This window comes from Homalodisca vitripennis, chromosome 1 (genome assembly GCF_021130785.1).
Source record: "Homalodisca vitripennis isolate AUS2020 chromosome 1, UT_GWSS_2.1, whole genome shotgun sequence".
Lineage (NCBI taxonomy): Eukaryota > Metazoa > Arthropoda > Insecta > Hemiptera > Cicadellidae > Homalodisca > Homalodisca vitripennis.
Window position 1 is genome coordinate 153654326 of NC_060207.1, and position 18898 is coordinate 153673223.

Here is an 18898-nt window from a genome sequence, read left to right on the forward strand (position 1 = left end):
ATAATTCAGCTTCAACTCCTCACAGTTACTCACTGACTGATCATAGCAACATGTTGACTGTACTGTGTTTATAAACTGTGTATAATTGTAGCTATGTCCAGATTTAGATTCATAGTGAGTAATAGCTTTTTGAAATACAATCAGTATTTCTCACATGTAAAGGACAGGTAACGGGAACTAACATTGAGGAGGTCATGTTAAAGGAAACCCCAACCAATGTGCTCTGACCAATTGATAGCGTGGAGGGGATTATATATGCTGCTATTCATAGGATTTGGCAACTTGGTGGAATGTACATTCTCTTCCAAAACCTTTCCTCCTCTCTCCCACTGTCTGTACTTACTCTGTGTTGATAAATCTTCTGCAAAATGGACAGCCCTTGTGTGAATATCGTTAGAAAAACTCAAAATGTTTTATTTGATTATATACTATGATTAAAATTTTAAGTACCTGTGCTAATTTGCTTAAATTATGACTAACGTGGTTATAATTTGTTCTCTTATAGACCAATACAATTATTCTAGATGGGACAAAATGTATTTATATGTTTAGACCTTTTTTATTAAAAATTAAACTGGAAGCTTTTTGTTACTTCTATACAATTCTTTAACACTACGCCTAATAAAATTTAATAATTTTGTGTACTTAAATTATTAGACATATTATTCTGATCTGAACAATCATATTATTCTTGTTTGAGGATTAACCTTAAAACATTTTTCTATTACAAAATCTTCCTATGTACATATATTTTTCACAGAGAAAACCATGAATCAGAACTGTCTGACTCATTTTTATCACAATTAATGTAATGTCAGGAATGAGTCATCACAGAACTTGCTTGGCCTTATGTAATTTAACCTTTAAAATTAATTTTTTTAACTATGAAAATGTAAAACTATTTTTGATTGTACATTTTTAATAACCTTTATTTATTATCTGTCATAAATATAATTAAATAGTAAGCTCAGTTGCTATAAAAACATTATTGTTGAAGAATGTTTTCCATGCCAATGGTTTTTTTTAAGTTTTTTGAAATAGAACTAATCTCAAACCCAGAGATAAATACACTTGAATGGTATAATGAGTGTATATGCCCTGTGAGGGACAGTCTTATGAATGATAATTGTATAATGGCTCCAGTGATCTATTGTTTAACTTGAATTCCATATTTAGTTGATAAATACTTTTATTCAGTTCTCACCCAAGAGACTCTGTTCTCCCACCAACCCTGACTTTTATGGATTGTATGGGAGCAACTATAAATATTTAGCCAATATAAAAATGTTATGGTCAGTCGTAATTACTTCAAATCTTCAACTGATAAATTTCTAATAGAGCTTTAAGACTGGGATAAAGAAGAATGGTTACTGAGAAAGTAAACCATTTATTACACTGTAGTAGAAAAAGCATAAAGGTTTCATCTATGTATATTTTGTGGTAAAGCAGATAGAAATCTAAATGTTTTGTCCTCATTATATAGTACCATTACTTAATTTTTTTATTGGTCCAAAGGAAGGTTTATGTTATTAAGAGTAATTTTCTAAAAAGAGTTGAATTTTATAAATTTAAATTTAGTCTGTATCTACTGATTTTAACAATACAACAATTTGAAAGTTAATTGATTAAAGTTTATTGTTGACAATGGATAATTTGAGAAAATAAAAGGACTTCCGACATTTGCTAACATTATATAAAATCAGTACACTACGTTTGAAGATTGAAATCTGCTCTCTTCCTCAGTTGTCAAAAAGCCCTGGTACATATAATGTTATACATGCACTGAAAACAGAAAAATAAAAAGTGAGCCGATGAATTTGCCACTCACTAAACTAAATTTAACAAGATATTATGTTGTGTGTCCAAAAAAAAGAAAACAAACAACTGACCGCTTGACTGGAACAACACCATTAAGTCCCGACCGGTGAGAATGGACCCAAGCGATATCACTTGGTTCTGTGTACTGACATCGCTTGAGTTCATTCTCACCAGTCTTGACTTAATGCTACTACTAATGTTGTTCCAGTCAGATACATTGCCTGTTTTTTATGCAATATTATATTATTCATCAATTCAAAACTCAAACACTTCAAATTAATTTATTTTTTGAGGCTTTTTGGTTTAAGGAAAACCTAATCAGACCCACATAACTGAAAAAAGTTGTCAAATTTACTTTAGTGTGTAGCAAATTCATTGGCACACTGTTTAGTTTTAATGTAATTTGCATGTATAATGTGCTTAAATTTATTATCTTGTTATGTTTAATGTAATGTTGCCTGGAATAATATGTTTCTCTAGGGTTAAAAAACAATCACTTTTTAATGATAGAACAAGCATATTCCACTGTTGTTGACTGACGATAACTGTTGTTGCAGAAGTGCCGTCATCGGAGCAGGAGGAGCTGTTTATCCGCAAGTTACGCCAATGCTGCGTGGCGTTTGACTTCATGGACCCCATGGCCGACTTGAAGGGCAAGGAAATCAAGCGCGGCACACTCAATGAGCTGGTAGAGTACGTGTCCACCGGTCGGGGCGTGCTCACTGAGCCTGTCTACCCGGAAATCATCAAAATGGTAGGCTTTTATTAAATCGTCTAAATTCTTGCTTAAATTGACAATACAAGTTGTGACATAGTCAGCTGACTATTTATTTTTTGTTGTTGTTGTTTACATTCCAATATTTATTCATTCATTATACAGTCTTCAATAAAGATGTTTTAACTGTTGCATTTAACTTAATTATCTTAGTTGATGTCAGAAGATGTTGAAAGTAAAGCCACCCAAGCCTTTTTCTATATCAGAAGATGGAGATTCCAAAAACTGGGAAATCTGGAAACAAAGCTTTGAGTTCTTTGCCAAGGCAACCGGGTTGAAGGAAAAAGAAGGTGAGGTTAAAGTAGCTACATTCATGACCATATTAGGGTATGAAGCAATACCAGTATTTAACAGTTTCTCACTATCTGGAAAAAGCAAAGTCAGATTTAGGAACAGTAATAAAACATTTTGATGATTATTTTTCTCCTCAGAAGAATATTATTTACATTAGATACATGTTTAATATTGCGGTCCAAAATGAAACTGAGAGCGTGGGTGAATTCATCTCACGACTGAGAAACTTAGCTCAGGACTGTGAGTATGGGGTTCTAAAGGACGAACTTATTAGAGATAGGCTGGTTAGTTGGACTAAGCGACACCTGCCTAAAAGAAAAACTGTTGCTAGAACCAAAACTTACTCTAAGCAGGGCAACAGAAATGGCACGACTAGCTCGAGCAAACTAAGAAACAATTGGGAGCCTTACAAAAATCAACACCAAGTATAGATCAGGTAGCCAGTCAACAGCTTGAACCACTGCATAACCAGCCTGCGATTTGTCAAGTTGTCAATAACAGTTTTAAAAAAGTTTAAACAAGAATAATAGTAATTTAGGTAGAAATCTTATATTCCAATGTAGAAACTGCGGAAACCAGCATGGTCCACGTCAGTGTCCCCGCATTTGGCAAGGAGTGTTTTGAAATGTTCTAAGCTCAACCACTTTGCTAGGTATTGCAGGTCTGAATCAAAAACTTCAATGCCAGGAGTTTCTATGGTCCTCGAACAATCTAACAATGCAAGTAAGAAGGATACCACAGAGGAACAATATTTAGGTGTAATGGAAATTGCTCGTAGTGAGGCAGCGAAACGACCGATGGGTAGTTACAGTAAAACACAAGCAACATAAGCTTCAATGCAAACATTGATTCAGGAGCAGCTTGTAACGTACTGCCAAGAAAAAATTGCAGAGCGCCTCAACGTACCTATGTCTTCATCAGCAACTAAACGTCTTGTTTTCGTATAGCAAACATTTCATTGAAGTCTTAGGTGAGGCTGAAGTAAACTGTTTTATTGGTAAAAGTCGAGAAGAAACCAAGATCAAGTTTTTAGTTGCAAATAGTGATAATGTATCTCCAATATTAGGAGCTGCAACTAGTGAACAGATTGGACTGATAAATAGGGTACAAATAGTATAAAAGAAATGAGTGCAATAAAGGATTTTATTTATGATATAGATTTGGTTGAAAATCCAGTTTTCAGAATACATGCTGCCAGAAGAATACCATTTGCAATTAGGGACGAGGTGAAGAGTGAGTTAGACAAAATGGTTGAGTTGGGGGGTAATCAAGTCGGTTCAAACACCAACCCCAGTTGTTGTCACCTTTAGTTGTGAAACAAAATGGAAAACTAAGAATTTGTTTGGACCCAACTGATGTCAATAAAAACCTACTCAGAAGACATTACCCTCTGAAGACATTGGATGAAATCCTCGCAAAATTAAATGGTGCAAAATATTTTACTAAACTAGATGCCGAGAAAGGTTTCTGGCAAATAAGAGTCAGTGAAAGATCTCAAGATTATTTTGACATTTGCTACACCTTGGGGAAGATTTTCCTTTATACGATTGCCTTTTTGGACTCGCGTTCCGCTCCAGAAATTTTCCAAAAGTTAATTTGCGACATTCTCAAGGATGTGCCAAACACCGAATGTGCTAATGGATGACGAATAATTTATGCAAAAACTGTTGATGAACTTAGAAACGTAACTGAAATCGTTAATGAAGCGGTTTCTCAGAAGCAGGACTGAAACTAAATGACAAGAAATGCGAATACGAGATGACTAAAATAAAAATTTTTAGGTCATATAATTAGTGGAAATGGAATTCAAATTGACGAAGAGAAAATACAAGCCATCGAACAATTGCAGGCCCCTACCAACCTAAAAGAGCTTAGACAACTAATGGGCATGTTAAATTACTTGTCAAGATATTCATTCCAAATTACTCTGATCTACTTCTTCCTCTGAGATCACTTTTGAAGAAAGATCATTACTTCAGTTGGACTGTAGATCAGGAAAAGGCATTTGAAAATGTAAAAAAAGCTATTACTACAGCACCTACACTAGGATTTTATGATGTAAAGAAGCCTGTGAGACTGTCAGTTGATTCAAGCCAACATTCAATTGGGGCTGTTCTATTACAGGACCGTCCCAATTGCCTATGCTACAAGAGCATTATCACCAAAAGAACAAGTAATGCCACAAATAGTAAAAGAAGCTCTTGCGGTACAATTTGGTTGCACAAAATTTCACTGTTTTATTTACGGTAGACCATTGACTATAGAGACTGATCATCAGCCTCTACAAACAATATTTAGAAAAACATTGAATGAAGCACCTGTTCGTCTTCAAAGGATATTTCTAGAGATAATTCCGTACGATCCGAAAATATTGTACATAAAAGGAACAAATATGCACATTGCAGATGTTTTAAGTAGGGACTGTAAAACGGCTGCAAATACTACTATGCAGGAAAAAGACCTTGAAGTGATATCAATCTTCTCAATACATCCATACAATCAGCTTTTAAGAGTCAAAGAGGAACATTGAAAAGTTCCACCTTACAAGAACTAATACAAGTAATACAAAATGGTTGGCCTAAATCAAAAACTGAGTTGCCTAAGAGCTTGCACTTATTTTGGAATTTCAGAGATGAAATGATGGTTGAAGATGGAGTTGTGTTCAAAGGAACCAAAGTTGTAATTCCAAATGGTTATGAAAACGGATATTATCAAAGCTATTCATACTGGACATCAAGGAATTCAATCTTGTTATCAAAGGGCAAGAGAATCCTTGTACTGGCCCAACATGTTTGAAGATTTGAGTGACTTCATACGATCATGCACAGTATGCCAAAGTCAGAGCAGGGCAGAAATAAAAGAACCCATCAAAAGTAAACAAATTCCAATCAGGCCATGGGAGGGTTACAGCAGCTGATTATTTTAAGTTCAAAAACAAAAGTTACCTTGTTCTTGGTGACAGCTACTCTGGTTACTTCGAACTCGCTGAAAGTGTCGTCAAGTAGTTATGCAACTATCAAACAGTTTGAAGTCATGGTTTGCTGTTCATGGTGTACCAGCTGTACTGGAATCAGATAACATGCCTTTCAATTCAGCAGAGTTTAAAACATTTTCAAAACGATGGGGATTTGAACAGTCCATATCCTCTCCAAACTTCCCAAGAGCAAACGGATTGGCAGAGAGGTTTGTTCAGACAGCGAAAAACTTGGTCAGGCAATGTTATCAAGACGGAACAGACTTATTTGAAGCTCTGTTGAATCATAGAAAACACTCCACGATCACCAGATCTAGGTTCTCCAGCACAAAGGCTAATGTCTAGAAGGACACAGACATTGGTTCCAATTGATGATGCGCTTTCTATTGCCATCAATAATTGATCCAAAGAAAGAGAAGTGCATCAACAACTCTCTGAAGCGAGAGAAAAAACAAAACATGTATGGAGATAGAGGTGCAGTTTCAAAGCCAGAGTTTTAAACCTGGAGAGAAACGTAAAGCTAAGAAAGGGTCATCGAAGTTGGGGTGTTAGACGGAGTAATTAAAGACAAAGTAAACCCCAGGTCTTACATAGTGGAAAGCAAAGGAAAACTTTATCGACGCAACTCACAGCATATTGCCAAGAGATATGGTAAACCCAATTACCTGAAGGATTACACTTACAATTCCTGAGGAAGGGAGATGTTGACATAGTCAGCTGACTATTATTTGTTTTTGTTGTTGTTTACATTCCAATATTTATTCATTCATTATACAGTCTTCAATAAAGATGTTTTAACTGTTGCATTTAACTTAATTATCTTAGTCAAGTAAATTGGAGAAACATAGTCTTTGCAGTCCCCTATCTAATTATAAGGCATAAATAGGATTGTAAACATTAGAACAAGCATATTTCATAAAGAGCTTAATATAGGAAATGGAACTTTCTTATGCGATCTTATGTGTGTACTGGCTTGATTCCTTTGTTCTCGTAATATAAGTCCCTAGTGACATACTGGCTGTTGTATGTACCAGACTAAGTGACAAACATTATGTTTGTGTTGTAACTTTACTAGACATTATCTGTTTAAAGTTTCTTTTTGATGATGGAAGGATTGTGAATGAAACAAAGTTTGTTTTTGATGGAATGATTGTTAAGGAAACAGGATTTTTCAGATATTTGCAATTGTTCAGAGAATCAAGAAATCAGTAAAACTATTCTTTGTTTAAAGTAGTTTATTGACAATAGAAGATTTGAAAGGATAACAGGATTTCTGACATTTGCCACCGTTATTGTTACCTTTTGTAATAAAAATAATGGCAAATGTTCGAAGTCAAAACTATTTTTTGAGATCTACAATATGATCTCTTCATCAGGTGGATAACTAATACAACACATAACTACAATCCAAATTAAATAAATAAATCACACCAGAGCGTAGTGAAATGCAAATTTCATTTGTCAGGATCACAACGACCATGTGTGAGTGACTCCATGCACAATATCTCTAAAACATGCATTTTATAAAAACAAAACACTAATTATTAAAACCAAACTAAAGAATACAGGTCACCTAGGTTTGCAATGAACATCCAACCACCTGGTCAGAGGCCAATAGTAAATCACGATTGTCACAGCAAAAATAATATGATGGCAAATCAGAAAACGGGAGTGGGCTTATTTTCTTATTGGTTCATTCTAGATGAACTTATCAAAACAATACTGTGATCTGCAATGGCTTATTAAGAATCTTAAATCCGTTTGAAACTTTAGGTTTCCTTGTTAATGAATTTTTCTGAATTGGCAACCAAAACTGCCTAATTTTGATTGATATGGTTGACTAATTTAATAAACAAAGTGTCGATTAATTTCTTTTTAAAGAAATTAAGTTTTCAAAGTATTTGTTGACTTGATTCCAATTCATGTGATGATCATTGGACCAATAATGAATTATGTGCAATTTTAGACTCCTCTGTTAGCCCCTTTCTTGTGTTTTCGTTATGTTCTTTTATCGTAATATTTCATGGGTTTTTTCTCATCTGTGTATTCCCTGTTACAACTACATTTTATAATGAACACACAGGTATCTTGTGTGTGCAATTTTTTGGTTATGTTTTGAGAGTTTGCCTAAGAATGTTATATGTTTTAAACACGGTTATAATGTAATGTAATCCACTATTTTAATTTTCAATGATAATCTGGGGTCATAGGGGATTGACATAAACACAAATTTATTTTTCTTCAGATTTACTGACTTAGGAATGATCCTTCTGCTTCGTTTGCACTTCTTTGTTATTGACTGAGGGTATCCATTCCATCTAAGATCCAATACAACTTTTGTGATTTCCTCTTTCAATCCATCTTTGTCTAAGCATAAGGTTTTTGCTCTATCAAATGAAGGGGTGAGTGTATGAAGGAGGTAAGTGACATTTTTTAAGAAAATGAATTATCAACATGCAAGAAGGGGGTAAGTGCTAAATTATATTTTCCATTTACTCCCAGCATTCTGTGAGTAAAAACAGCTGAGATAGCTAGTGTATGAAGGAGGTTAGTAACCATGCTGTATTATATCTCTAGTGCATAAATGAGGTAAGTTACTATGTATAGTACTTACCTCCTTCATCTACAACACAGAGAACAAATATTGAACATACCTCCTTCATGCACTTGTCAGCTGCTAAACATCAGATGAGAAGAAGACAACAAAGGTTGTTAAGCTGTGTACAACTGTTGTGTTATTAGTTTATGTAATACCGAAATAAGTAATAACTTTTAATACAATGACTTCTAGAGGGAGGCTTTTAGCAGATTTGGGTTTAAAAGTTAATAGTGATCGTGAGAGTATTGAAAAAACAGCAACTGAACCAGAAGAAGTAGGTGATAATGACACTAACCTAAAAGTGAAGTTGAGAATGACGGAATGATCATCAATGATAAATAAATGAAGAAACCAAGTTTAAAGGTAAATATTATAAAATATAATATATAAATATATAAAAAGGTATATTATACCAATACAATGTGACTAGTAGTGGTAGAGAAACAATAGTATGCAAACAAGCTTTCATTTCGTTGTTTGGAATGAGTATGAAAAAGGTGGACCTGATCCAAAAATCAATGAAATCAGGGAAAAGTGCTCCTGAATCTGACAGAAGAGGAAAACACATGGTCAGACCCAACAAGACACTCGCCGAAGTTGTTGGCTTCGTCATCAACCATATTTCCAGTTTCCCAGCTGAAGAATCACACTACTCCAGGCATTGCAATATACATAAAAAATATCTTTCACCTCTACTTTCGATCTACAACAGACTATGCCACTACCAAGGCTAAGTACCTCAAAAGCTTTTTGTTTGAGACAAATGTGGTTCTACAATTTAGGAATCCACATAATAACAAAAAATGTAGAAAAAACCGTCTTCTGCTCATGGACCAAAAATCAAGCTTCTAGAGGCAGCTCTGAAATTTTTAGCTGTTTTCTCCGAGCTATCAAAGTAGATCCAGCCCTCAAATGGAAAGATCATCTGATTTTGTGGACCGACTCATGTTCTGGACAAAATAAAGACTTTTTGATGGTGTGTTTATTTCAATATCTAGTAGGGAAAGGCATCTTCAAAACTATAGATCACAAGTTCCCAGAGGTGGGGCATTCGTATTTAGATTTGGATTGAGCGTTTGGACTCATTGAGAAAAGGTTGAGGAAGCACCATAACATTTATACTCCTGAGGAGTATCATGACGTTATTGCTTCATCAAGCAAAAGAAATATTGTGATAGACATGCAGTATCACTTTAGAGACACTGAAAATATTATAAAAAACATGAAACTAATGAATAGGGGAAAAGATCATTTTAATGAAAGGGTTCATTTCAAAACAGGAATTAAGTGGATTCGTGTGGAAAAGTTTGGATCGTATCTTTTCAAGGAGTCTTACGATTATTACATACCTTTCAAAATGTTATGTATTCTCAAGCAAAAGAATTCCCCATCAAGCAAAGAATTACCTGAATACTTTTACATCCCAAGATATCTTCAAAACACTGGATCCCTATCCAAAGAAAAGATAGACAATCTAAAAGAACAGATATGGTTCGTTCCAGAGAAGGATAAGTGGTATTATGAAGCCATCATTGGGCAACAAACAACTTAAGAAGATAATCAAACATCCAAAGTCTGCTTAAATGTATTTTCTATGTTTACAACTATTTTTTTAAAACAAAATATAAGTGTTTACCTGATACTCATGTTATTTTATTTTTGTATATAACCCTTGATCAAAGAAATAAATATTTACATTTTAAATATTTATCTTAGATAAAAGAAGTAAGTGCACTTACCTCCTTCAGTTTTGTAAATTTAATTTTTTATTTAAAAAAAGATTTTTGGATTAAGGAGGTAAGTACAATTTAAAATTTTTTTAAACGACCAAAGAAAATTATAATAAGTCCTTGTTGCCATGAAAACATTTTTACACTTTAGTTAGCAGTGTGAATAAAAAAAACCGATCCAAAATTTCAATCAAAGAAAAAGTTCCAGTAATGAAACTTTAAAGACAAATTACTCAAGAACTTACTTTTGTTACTTACCTCCTTCATACACTCACCCCTTCAAATAACAAGTAGTTTTTTTCCTTCTTTGATAGATTTTAGATTGTTTTGATTGATAGTTTAAATCTTTCTTTTGCGTGTTCCTTTGGAAATCTGTATTCTTATAGACATCCCTATCCCTTAATATACACATATCCAAAAATGGAAGCTTGTTTTGGACTCACTTCCATTATGATGAGTATGGAAAGAGTTTGATTGAGTTGGAAAGAGAAAATTCGGAGAGGAGAGGGGTTAACTTGGCTCGGGCATATTACCCTCACCCCTATTGTGTTCGGTAGGCTGCTGTCACTATAGACCTTGCATTATTTTATCCTACAATAGTCTAAAAACAACATATTTAAGTCGTTCATGAATTAATTTCAGCTGTGATAAAAGTAAGGGACACATTTTTAGAAATTACTGTGCTTATGTCAAACAGTTACCCAGGAATAACTAATGTGCAATTCCTCAACTATATAGATATGTATTCAAACTTCAATCTAAATTACTTTAATCACCAAACAAATAGCCCAATTAATCTAACGAAAGACCACATAGTAATAATTATTATCACTGCTAGATGGTGCTGGTATAGTGAGTGTTAATGTATTTACTTTGCATATGCAAAACTCTTAGACTTTTTTAGAGTTTCAAACACAGCATTTAAGGAATATGACATATGCTCTTGTGAATGTTATAGATTTCTGCCAATTTGTTTCGCACTCTACCTCCGAGTGAGAATCCAGACTTTGACCCAGAGGAAGACGACCCAACGTTAGAAGCGTCGTGGCCTCATTTAACGGTATTTTATGCTTCTCCAAGTATAAGAATAAAATAATTTTGTATTTGAGATATTCTGTTTTTTAGCTTCTCACTAAAATAAATATATAATATTTTTTCCAGATCAGCATCAGCATTGGGGTTTTGTGTCTGAATCCTTGTTGAAATTATATACCATAGCAAGAAAGATTTTATATTCACTTTGAGGTCTACCTTATACGATAAAAAAATTATTTTTGAAGAAAATCAAGTTTTGCAGTACGTGTGATTGGCCGTTTCCAGATAGATTTCTTGTTATTTTTACAATTTGGCTTATGTTGATTTATGTTTCTTTTTGACTTTATCAAGTTATATAATTGTTTTACTTTAGTGATCCATTGACGTAAGGAATTAAAATTATGTAATTCAGATTACAGCTCATCATATTGTGTTATAGATCAAAACCTTTATTGTATTAATTAAGAGATTACACCATGTATTTATAGTGATAAGTAACAAAGAGTGGCCATATATTACACTATTGGGGTTGATTCTGAAAGAAAAATTTGGTCCGACTCTTCTCTTTTGCTGTCTCTTAGGTCTATAATTTTTATAAGTCCAAGCAATAAAGGTGCTTTAAGAAAATTGTCACACATTTGTCCATTCATTTTTAGATTCCAAATTGTTAATTTGACCAAGCTGAGTTTGTGTAGTGCAATACTTGATTACAGAAGGAACAGTACAGTGTTTGATCCTGAATTCTAATGTGGTGAATATGAAAATAATTTCTTTATAAGAACAATTTGAGGGTTTAAGCAGTGCTTATCAAAAATAAACAGTCTTCAAAATCAAAGATGCATTGCTATTATTTTTGACCATTTTTGTGACATTTTTACTTTTAAATCTGCAAACTCTCTGTTTCCTTTAATAAAATATATAAAATTGGTTGTATGAGTCTTTGTAACATTCTTGGACTTCTCATTGGATTTTGACTGTAGCCTAAGTTGTTTCTTTAACTATTACAAAAAGTATTTGGTTGGAGTTTTCAGATGTGAACCAAATTTCATTAAATGAAAATATATTTTCATTTAATGAAATACTAAAATACTAAAAATATACTAAAATAATTTTAGTACAAAAGGAATTAAATCAATAAATTTTTGTCAATTTCACCTGAAAGATCCAAGAAACAAATATTTCCTTGAAAATACAAGGGATTTTGTAGACAGCAAGACTTTAAAATACCATTGTTGAGAGCAAAACATGAGGAAAGAGTTTTTCCTGGAAACAAGATGCAAAGACTAATAACCAAGCCTAATGACCCATGGCTTAAACCGACTCAACAAGCCTTCTCTGTAACAACACTGCAGGTGTAATTTTAATCAATTACCATTGTAGGTTGTTTTCTAAACCTAATTTTTAATAAATTAGTTTTCATGCTCAGTTGCAAGCAGCTGAAATGTACTATTTTATCGGACCAGAGACAGTAGACTGTCAGAGAAGTGATTGTAGAGGCCTTAATTGATATGGTATCGAGTGTCAACAGTTTGACCTTGTGTTTGGGGTCATTATCAACGACAGATCGAGGCCATTTTATCATCAGTGATGTCGACTTGTACTAAACTAGGCACAAGAGGAAAAAAAGTGGAAATCTACAAGATATACTAGAAATTGCTGATCAGAACACAGGTCATTTGGTATCTGACATTGATTTATATACTTCACATCTTCTTAATGAGAGCAGACTGATTAAGTGATTACATTAATTACAAACATCTTATTATATTTACTTATTTAATCTTTGGAAGTTAATCACCTCTAAATATCAGAAGTTTTTAGACTTGGTTAGTTTTTTTTTTCTTCGAGTGTAATAAAAATTACATACATTACAAGTTTACAATATCATAACCTACTGTTTTAAAATAACCCAACAGTAATATAAACATGTAGCTGTTTTCTATCTGGGGTCTGCTGTAAGTGTTATATTTGCATTAAAACATAACTTTGCCTTTATGATTTTTTGACGTTCTCTTTATTGTGTCAGAAATTACACTCTTAGCAAAATACTAAATTTATAAATTTTCATGCAGTAAACATATAAAAAGTAGTAATAATTATATTAGTGGACTATTTTTAACTTATAGTAAAATTGATAAAATCTTCCAAGCTCTGAGAATAAACCTCATATTGAAACCACATACTTCTTTTTTTGGCTCAATTCACCCACAGAAATATGTCACAGCAATTACTGGAGAGTAGCAATATTGTTATGTTTAAGCACCATGTGGGCTTTGAGGCTGTAGAGATATGGATCAAACCAATATACATTTAATTATTGTCTAATACTAATTGTCAGTATTTAATAGTGCAGTATTTAATAATTGTTAACAACAACAAAAACCCATATAATAACAATACAACTCCTGTGCTTTGGATGTATTGATGAAGTTATTATCTACATTAATAATTACCTGTGTCAACAGTAATTTTTTAGGTTTATATTTGTATGTTTTAAATATTTTTACAGATTAACTAACTTGTACTTATTATTCATGTCCATATTAGTCTCTGATCTGAAATTATTATAGTTTACTGTATTTGTTATTGAATGGTTGAGTTTTTATCTTCAATATTTAGAATTAGGAACAATTCATATTATGGAGGCACTCTTCCCCACCCACAGATTTACAATCTTCTATGGCTATGAATGTTTGTAATTTTTAAAATGATGTTTCTTAAATTTTTTTAAAATTTGAACTTACATTTGTGTAACTTAAGTTCTGAAGAAAGTGTTTGTAACTGTAGCAAAAAATATTTAACCAAAATAGTGAACTTGAAAATTTTTAACTCAATAAAAATAAATATTCCATTCATATCATGACAATGTTTCTCTTCTGCATAAATAAAGTTTTTGTATTACTACTCCGACCAGTATTTGCAAGAAAAAACAATCCATAACACTGGCAGCTATGTATAAGAACATAAATAATATGAACGGCTAATATTTCCTTTGTTTAAAGGTTTGTTGAGTGCTGAAAAAGAGCATTTTCAATTCTTTTTACAATATACCAGACGTGGGGTAAATAGTGTAAAGTGAAAGAGAAAAACATAATTTTTAAATATTGCATTGCCATATAGATATGAAATACAAACACCTGCGTGTACGCGGATGATACTACTCTTTTAAACTGTAATAAAGACTCACAAATCTTAAAATCTGATTAAGAACGTTCATTTAAATTAGCTCTGGAATGGTTTAAAGCAAATGGGTTGGCAGTGAATCATAATAAAACTGAATATTTAACATTATCTCTACACAATAATACTAAATACAGTAATGATTCTGCTAAGTTATTGGGTGTTATCCTAAATGGTAAATTAAGCTGGCAACATCATGTTCATTATTTAAACTATCTAGAGTTATATACCTATTATGTAAACTAAGGAATACTGTTACTCAAGAGATGTTGATAACTGCTTATTATGCATGTTTCCATTCACACTTGAGGTATGGTGTGACTCTTTGGGGAAACAGTTTCAGTGCCAAAAAAATATTTTTATGGCAAAAAAAAGCTATTAGGATTTAAAAAAATGTTTCTAAGCAAGAATCTTGTTCACCTTTTTTCAAAGAACTTCAAATTATGACCTTGCCAAGTTTATACATCTACTGTTCATTACTTGATGTAAAAGAAAATTTGAATAGTTTCATAAATAGACAAGATGTTCATACACACTGCACAAGAAAAAAGTATTTACTCGATCTACCCCCAGTCAGACTCGAAAAGACCAAAAACAGCCAGATATTTTTCAGTATAAAATTATTTAATAAATTACCAGAGAAAGCATGGAATGTTACACTTAATAATTTTAAAGTTACCATTGCAAAGTGGCTGAAAAATAAAGCTTTTTACACTGTTGAAGATTACCTAGCCTGTGATATTAGCTCATTAAGTTTTTAATCCATTGTTAATTTAAGATTAGGATTGTTAGCACATATTATATAGATTTTTAAATTATTTAATTGTAATTTTATTGTTTTTATTCACATTTATATTATTGTTATTTAGTTCTAGCAATAGGCAATACTGTATTTTGTCCTATAACTGTGCCTAGATTAAAGATTAAAGTAGACTATATAATATGTTGACTTTGTCTATTGCATAATATGTATTGTGCTTAATGACAATAAAATATCTTGAATCTTGAATCTGCTATGAAGATTTTCCGGTTCTGTGGTTCAAGGAAGAGCAATCAGATTTTTTAAATATTATTTAACACAATTATACTAATCCTTCTATAAAATTTAGCCTATATCTAAATGGTATATATATATATATATATATATATATATATATATATATATATATATATGTGAAGAGCAACCAAATAGTATACATTTTATGATATAAGAATTGGTCTGGTTTTTAAAGTTTATTTACTATATCTTATTATTTTCTGGAAGTGAAAGTCCCATATAGCTACAGATTTGCTCCATTGGGATTAGAGATAGTGATTGATTTCCTTATAGTAATTTATGTTTTCTATTATAAAAAAATTATAAGATTTATGGAAGTCTTAAATGTATGTAGCCATGCAGATAAAATGACAAAAATTAGATTACCAGACACTAATGTTATATTATATTATGCATTTGGTTATTATTTTAATTTAAGTTTTACTAAACCAAGATCTTATGGAAACTGCTAACTTAATTTTTTTTACTATTGTAGCATACTAGAGAATATTAATATTTTATATAAATTTGAATTATGTTTTTACTTGATTTTTTATCTTATGTAAGTTTATTTGATATGCTGTAATAATTTAATATAAACAATTTTAATTTGATAATATTTTGTGTTAAGTAATTTGTTTTAAATCATTATTGAGTGGGCAGTGTTTTGCCCTTTTTTATATCACATAAAAATGTTGTACACTGCTTAAAGGTGTGGTGTATTTTGATTTTAGAATAGTAACATATGAGAGTTTTAGAGATATCACTAAATGGCAAGATAATGTTTCCACAACTAATAGAAAGGAAATTAGAATAATCCGCAACAAAACAAGCAAATCGCATGACTGAGAAGTTCCACTGCTGCAGTGGTGTCGTGTGTTTGGACAGAACGACTACGGCTCGGCTCATAGACAGACAGGTTTACTACAGACTTAATTAGGGACATGCGATGCGAAAATAACAAGGGTCGAACAAATATATCCTAGCTATTTTGAAAGAAATGTTTCAAATTGGTTACACGTCAGGGTGAATCAATAAAAATTATTCTGGACACAGTGACTAAGTACTTAGATTTCTTCCTGCCATTCTAGCAGCGTTCCTGGCATGATTCTCTCTGAATATCGAACAACAATACTGAACAAAATAAAAGTGTTTATATAAGAGTGAATTGTACGTTTAAGTATCTTGATTGGACACCTCCCACAATACTACGATAAAAATTTAAAAACAAAAGTATTTTGACATTTAATCTGTAACAATTTTACCATGAGAATTTGTTTTTTTTTTTTTTTTTTAAGTAAAAAATGTGTTGAATCAATTTTATAATTCCATATTTAATTTATAAAATCAAATAGGAGTACTAACACAATTATATTCCCAATTTAAGAAATTAGTAGGATTTGTAACACATTTAACAATATAAGAATACAAACTAATAAACAATACACATAAAAATTTAACTGTCATAAAGATATACTCATAAAATCGACATTTTTTTGGTCTTATATTAATAAGCCACATCGGTAATGTCAATTTAAGTTGTTTACGATGCCAATTAATTCAATCAAATTCAAAATTTAAAGCTATAAATATTTTATTTATTTTTACTACCCCCTAAACACTACATTTGAAGGAAGTGTTATAGTAATTACAAGTTGTATGTGAAATCAGTGAAGAGCCTTGACGATTGTGCAAGTGACATAATTTTGGAACGAAATAACAATAATACGTGTGTGTATGTGTGCGTGCACGCAAATTTATTACTCTCCACTGAAAAAACGAAGAATGTCTCCAAGTATTCAACCTTATTTCTAAAACATTAGTTTTTCTAAATTATTGGAAATTATTCTGCAATATTCCTTCTTCAAGAAATTAATTAAAAGGACAGTGAAGAATAATTAACTATTATATTAGATTTTATATAAACTGAGACTGTGAGTGATGAACTTCAACGGAATAGCCAATGAATTTTTAATTGTGTTTCAATTGACATCAGAACTAACTTATCAATTTATAAACAAAAAGTTAAAATGTATTTCTTAATTATGAATGTATGTTTTATTCATGAATGGTTGCTTGTTAATCCCACAACCTGGGACATAAGAGTTTGCACGTAATCTCTAGGGCTAGACCAAGGGACACATAAAGAAGATTCAGTAATTGTAAATGTAATTGAAATATTGTAAAATTTTATTTTTCATGGGAAAAATTTGTATTCACTAAACATTAATACACTTTATTAAAACATGGGATTTAAAATGATTTATTTATTGATAATTTAAGTTAATATTATTTTAATACTAAAAATAGGGAAGGGAGAAGGTGTTATTGTGGGGGCTAAAATATGGCAGCCAGTGCAACTGACTCTTAAGGTTGAAATGAGAATATTATTGGGCATTGTTTGTCATTGTAGTCTGATGTCAAAATAAAATTACCTAAAAGCAATAGCTTAACATAAATTTCTAAAACTTTAAATAATTTTTTCATCAGCTCTGAATTGCATACCTTTGTAAATCCAAACCTTGTTTAACCAAATCTAATAAAAACCAAAAGAGTTGACAGACTTATTTCGTATATAACTTTTTAAACTTGTTTGAAAACTTTGTCAGCTTCAAACCACTCCACAAACTTATATACAAAATGTTTATACTATCCATCTTATGAGATTAATTGGATTATGCTATGCTTTCCCTCACTTTATCATTAAATGACAATGTTTTGTTTTTAACTCATTAAGCACTTATTATTAACATGTTTAACTACCAATCTGAACCGTTAAGTAATAACAAGATATCATCTATAGAACTGTGGTACAGTGCTATTTTGTTTCTGTGTTTGTTGCAATTTTAGAAGATGTATTTGTATTCACTGTGATTTGTATAAATGTCAGCCAGCATACCTGAGAATGGTGAAACCTTTGCAAGTACATAATGTTATGTATAAAAATAACTCTGAAATAGAAAATAGTATAGAGAAAACCTTCATAAATAATAGTTGTATTGTATTTGTACAATATCCTGCCAGGAACAGGAGATAAGCACCATTTATTTCATTTTATAACTTAGCGGAGTTTATTATATTTTTCAGCACTCTATATGGTAATGTGCTACTTACCAATATAAAAGAAGCTAAATTACATTGTTTACTTTGTAGAAAATTCAGCTAATTTTCTCTCTCCCAAACACTACTTTCCCTATGTAAAAAGTATTTTTCCTATGTAAACATCTCTTTACTTTTATAAACAATTGGATTCCTTTATTGTTTTGACATTTCTACATTCAAACACCTGACAACACCAAAATGAATTATAAAATTATGATGTTTTTTATGGAGGAATAATTACTAGATTATGAAATGTCAGAAAATTTTAAACATATTTCTTGTGCTTGTTTGTATTGTGACAAAAAGTATCATTCAATACTCGTTTAGATAGCATTTCCCACGCTCGGCTCCGCCT

The 18898-nt window shown here is 31.7% G+C and overlaps 1 protein-coding gene across 1 annotated transcript in view; it reads left to right on the plus strand.

The window, feature by feature from the left end:
- LOC124374154 (serine/threonine-protein phosphatase 2A 56 kDa regulatory subunit epsilon isoform) overlaps positions 1 to 18898 on the plus strand; it is a 97891-nt gene that overhangs the window by 64602 nt on the left and 14391 nt on the right. The window contains exons 2-3 of the mRNA XM_046832419.1: positions 2376 to 2572; positions 11149 to 11250. Coding sequence (XP_046688375.1) covers positions 2376 to 2572; positions 11149 to 11250 — 299 coding nt within the window. The remainder of the gene's footprint in view (positions 1 to 2375; positions 2573 to 11148; positions 11251 to 18898) is intronic.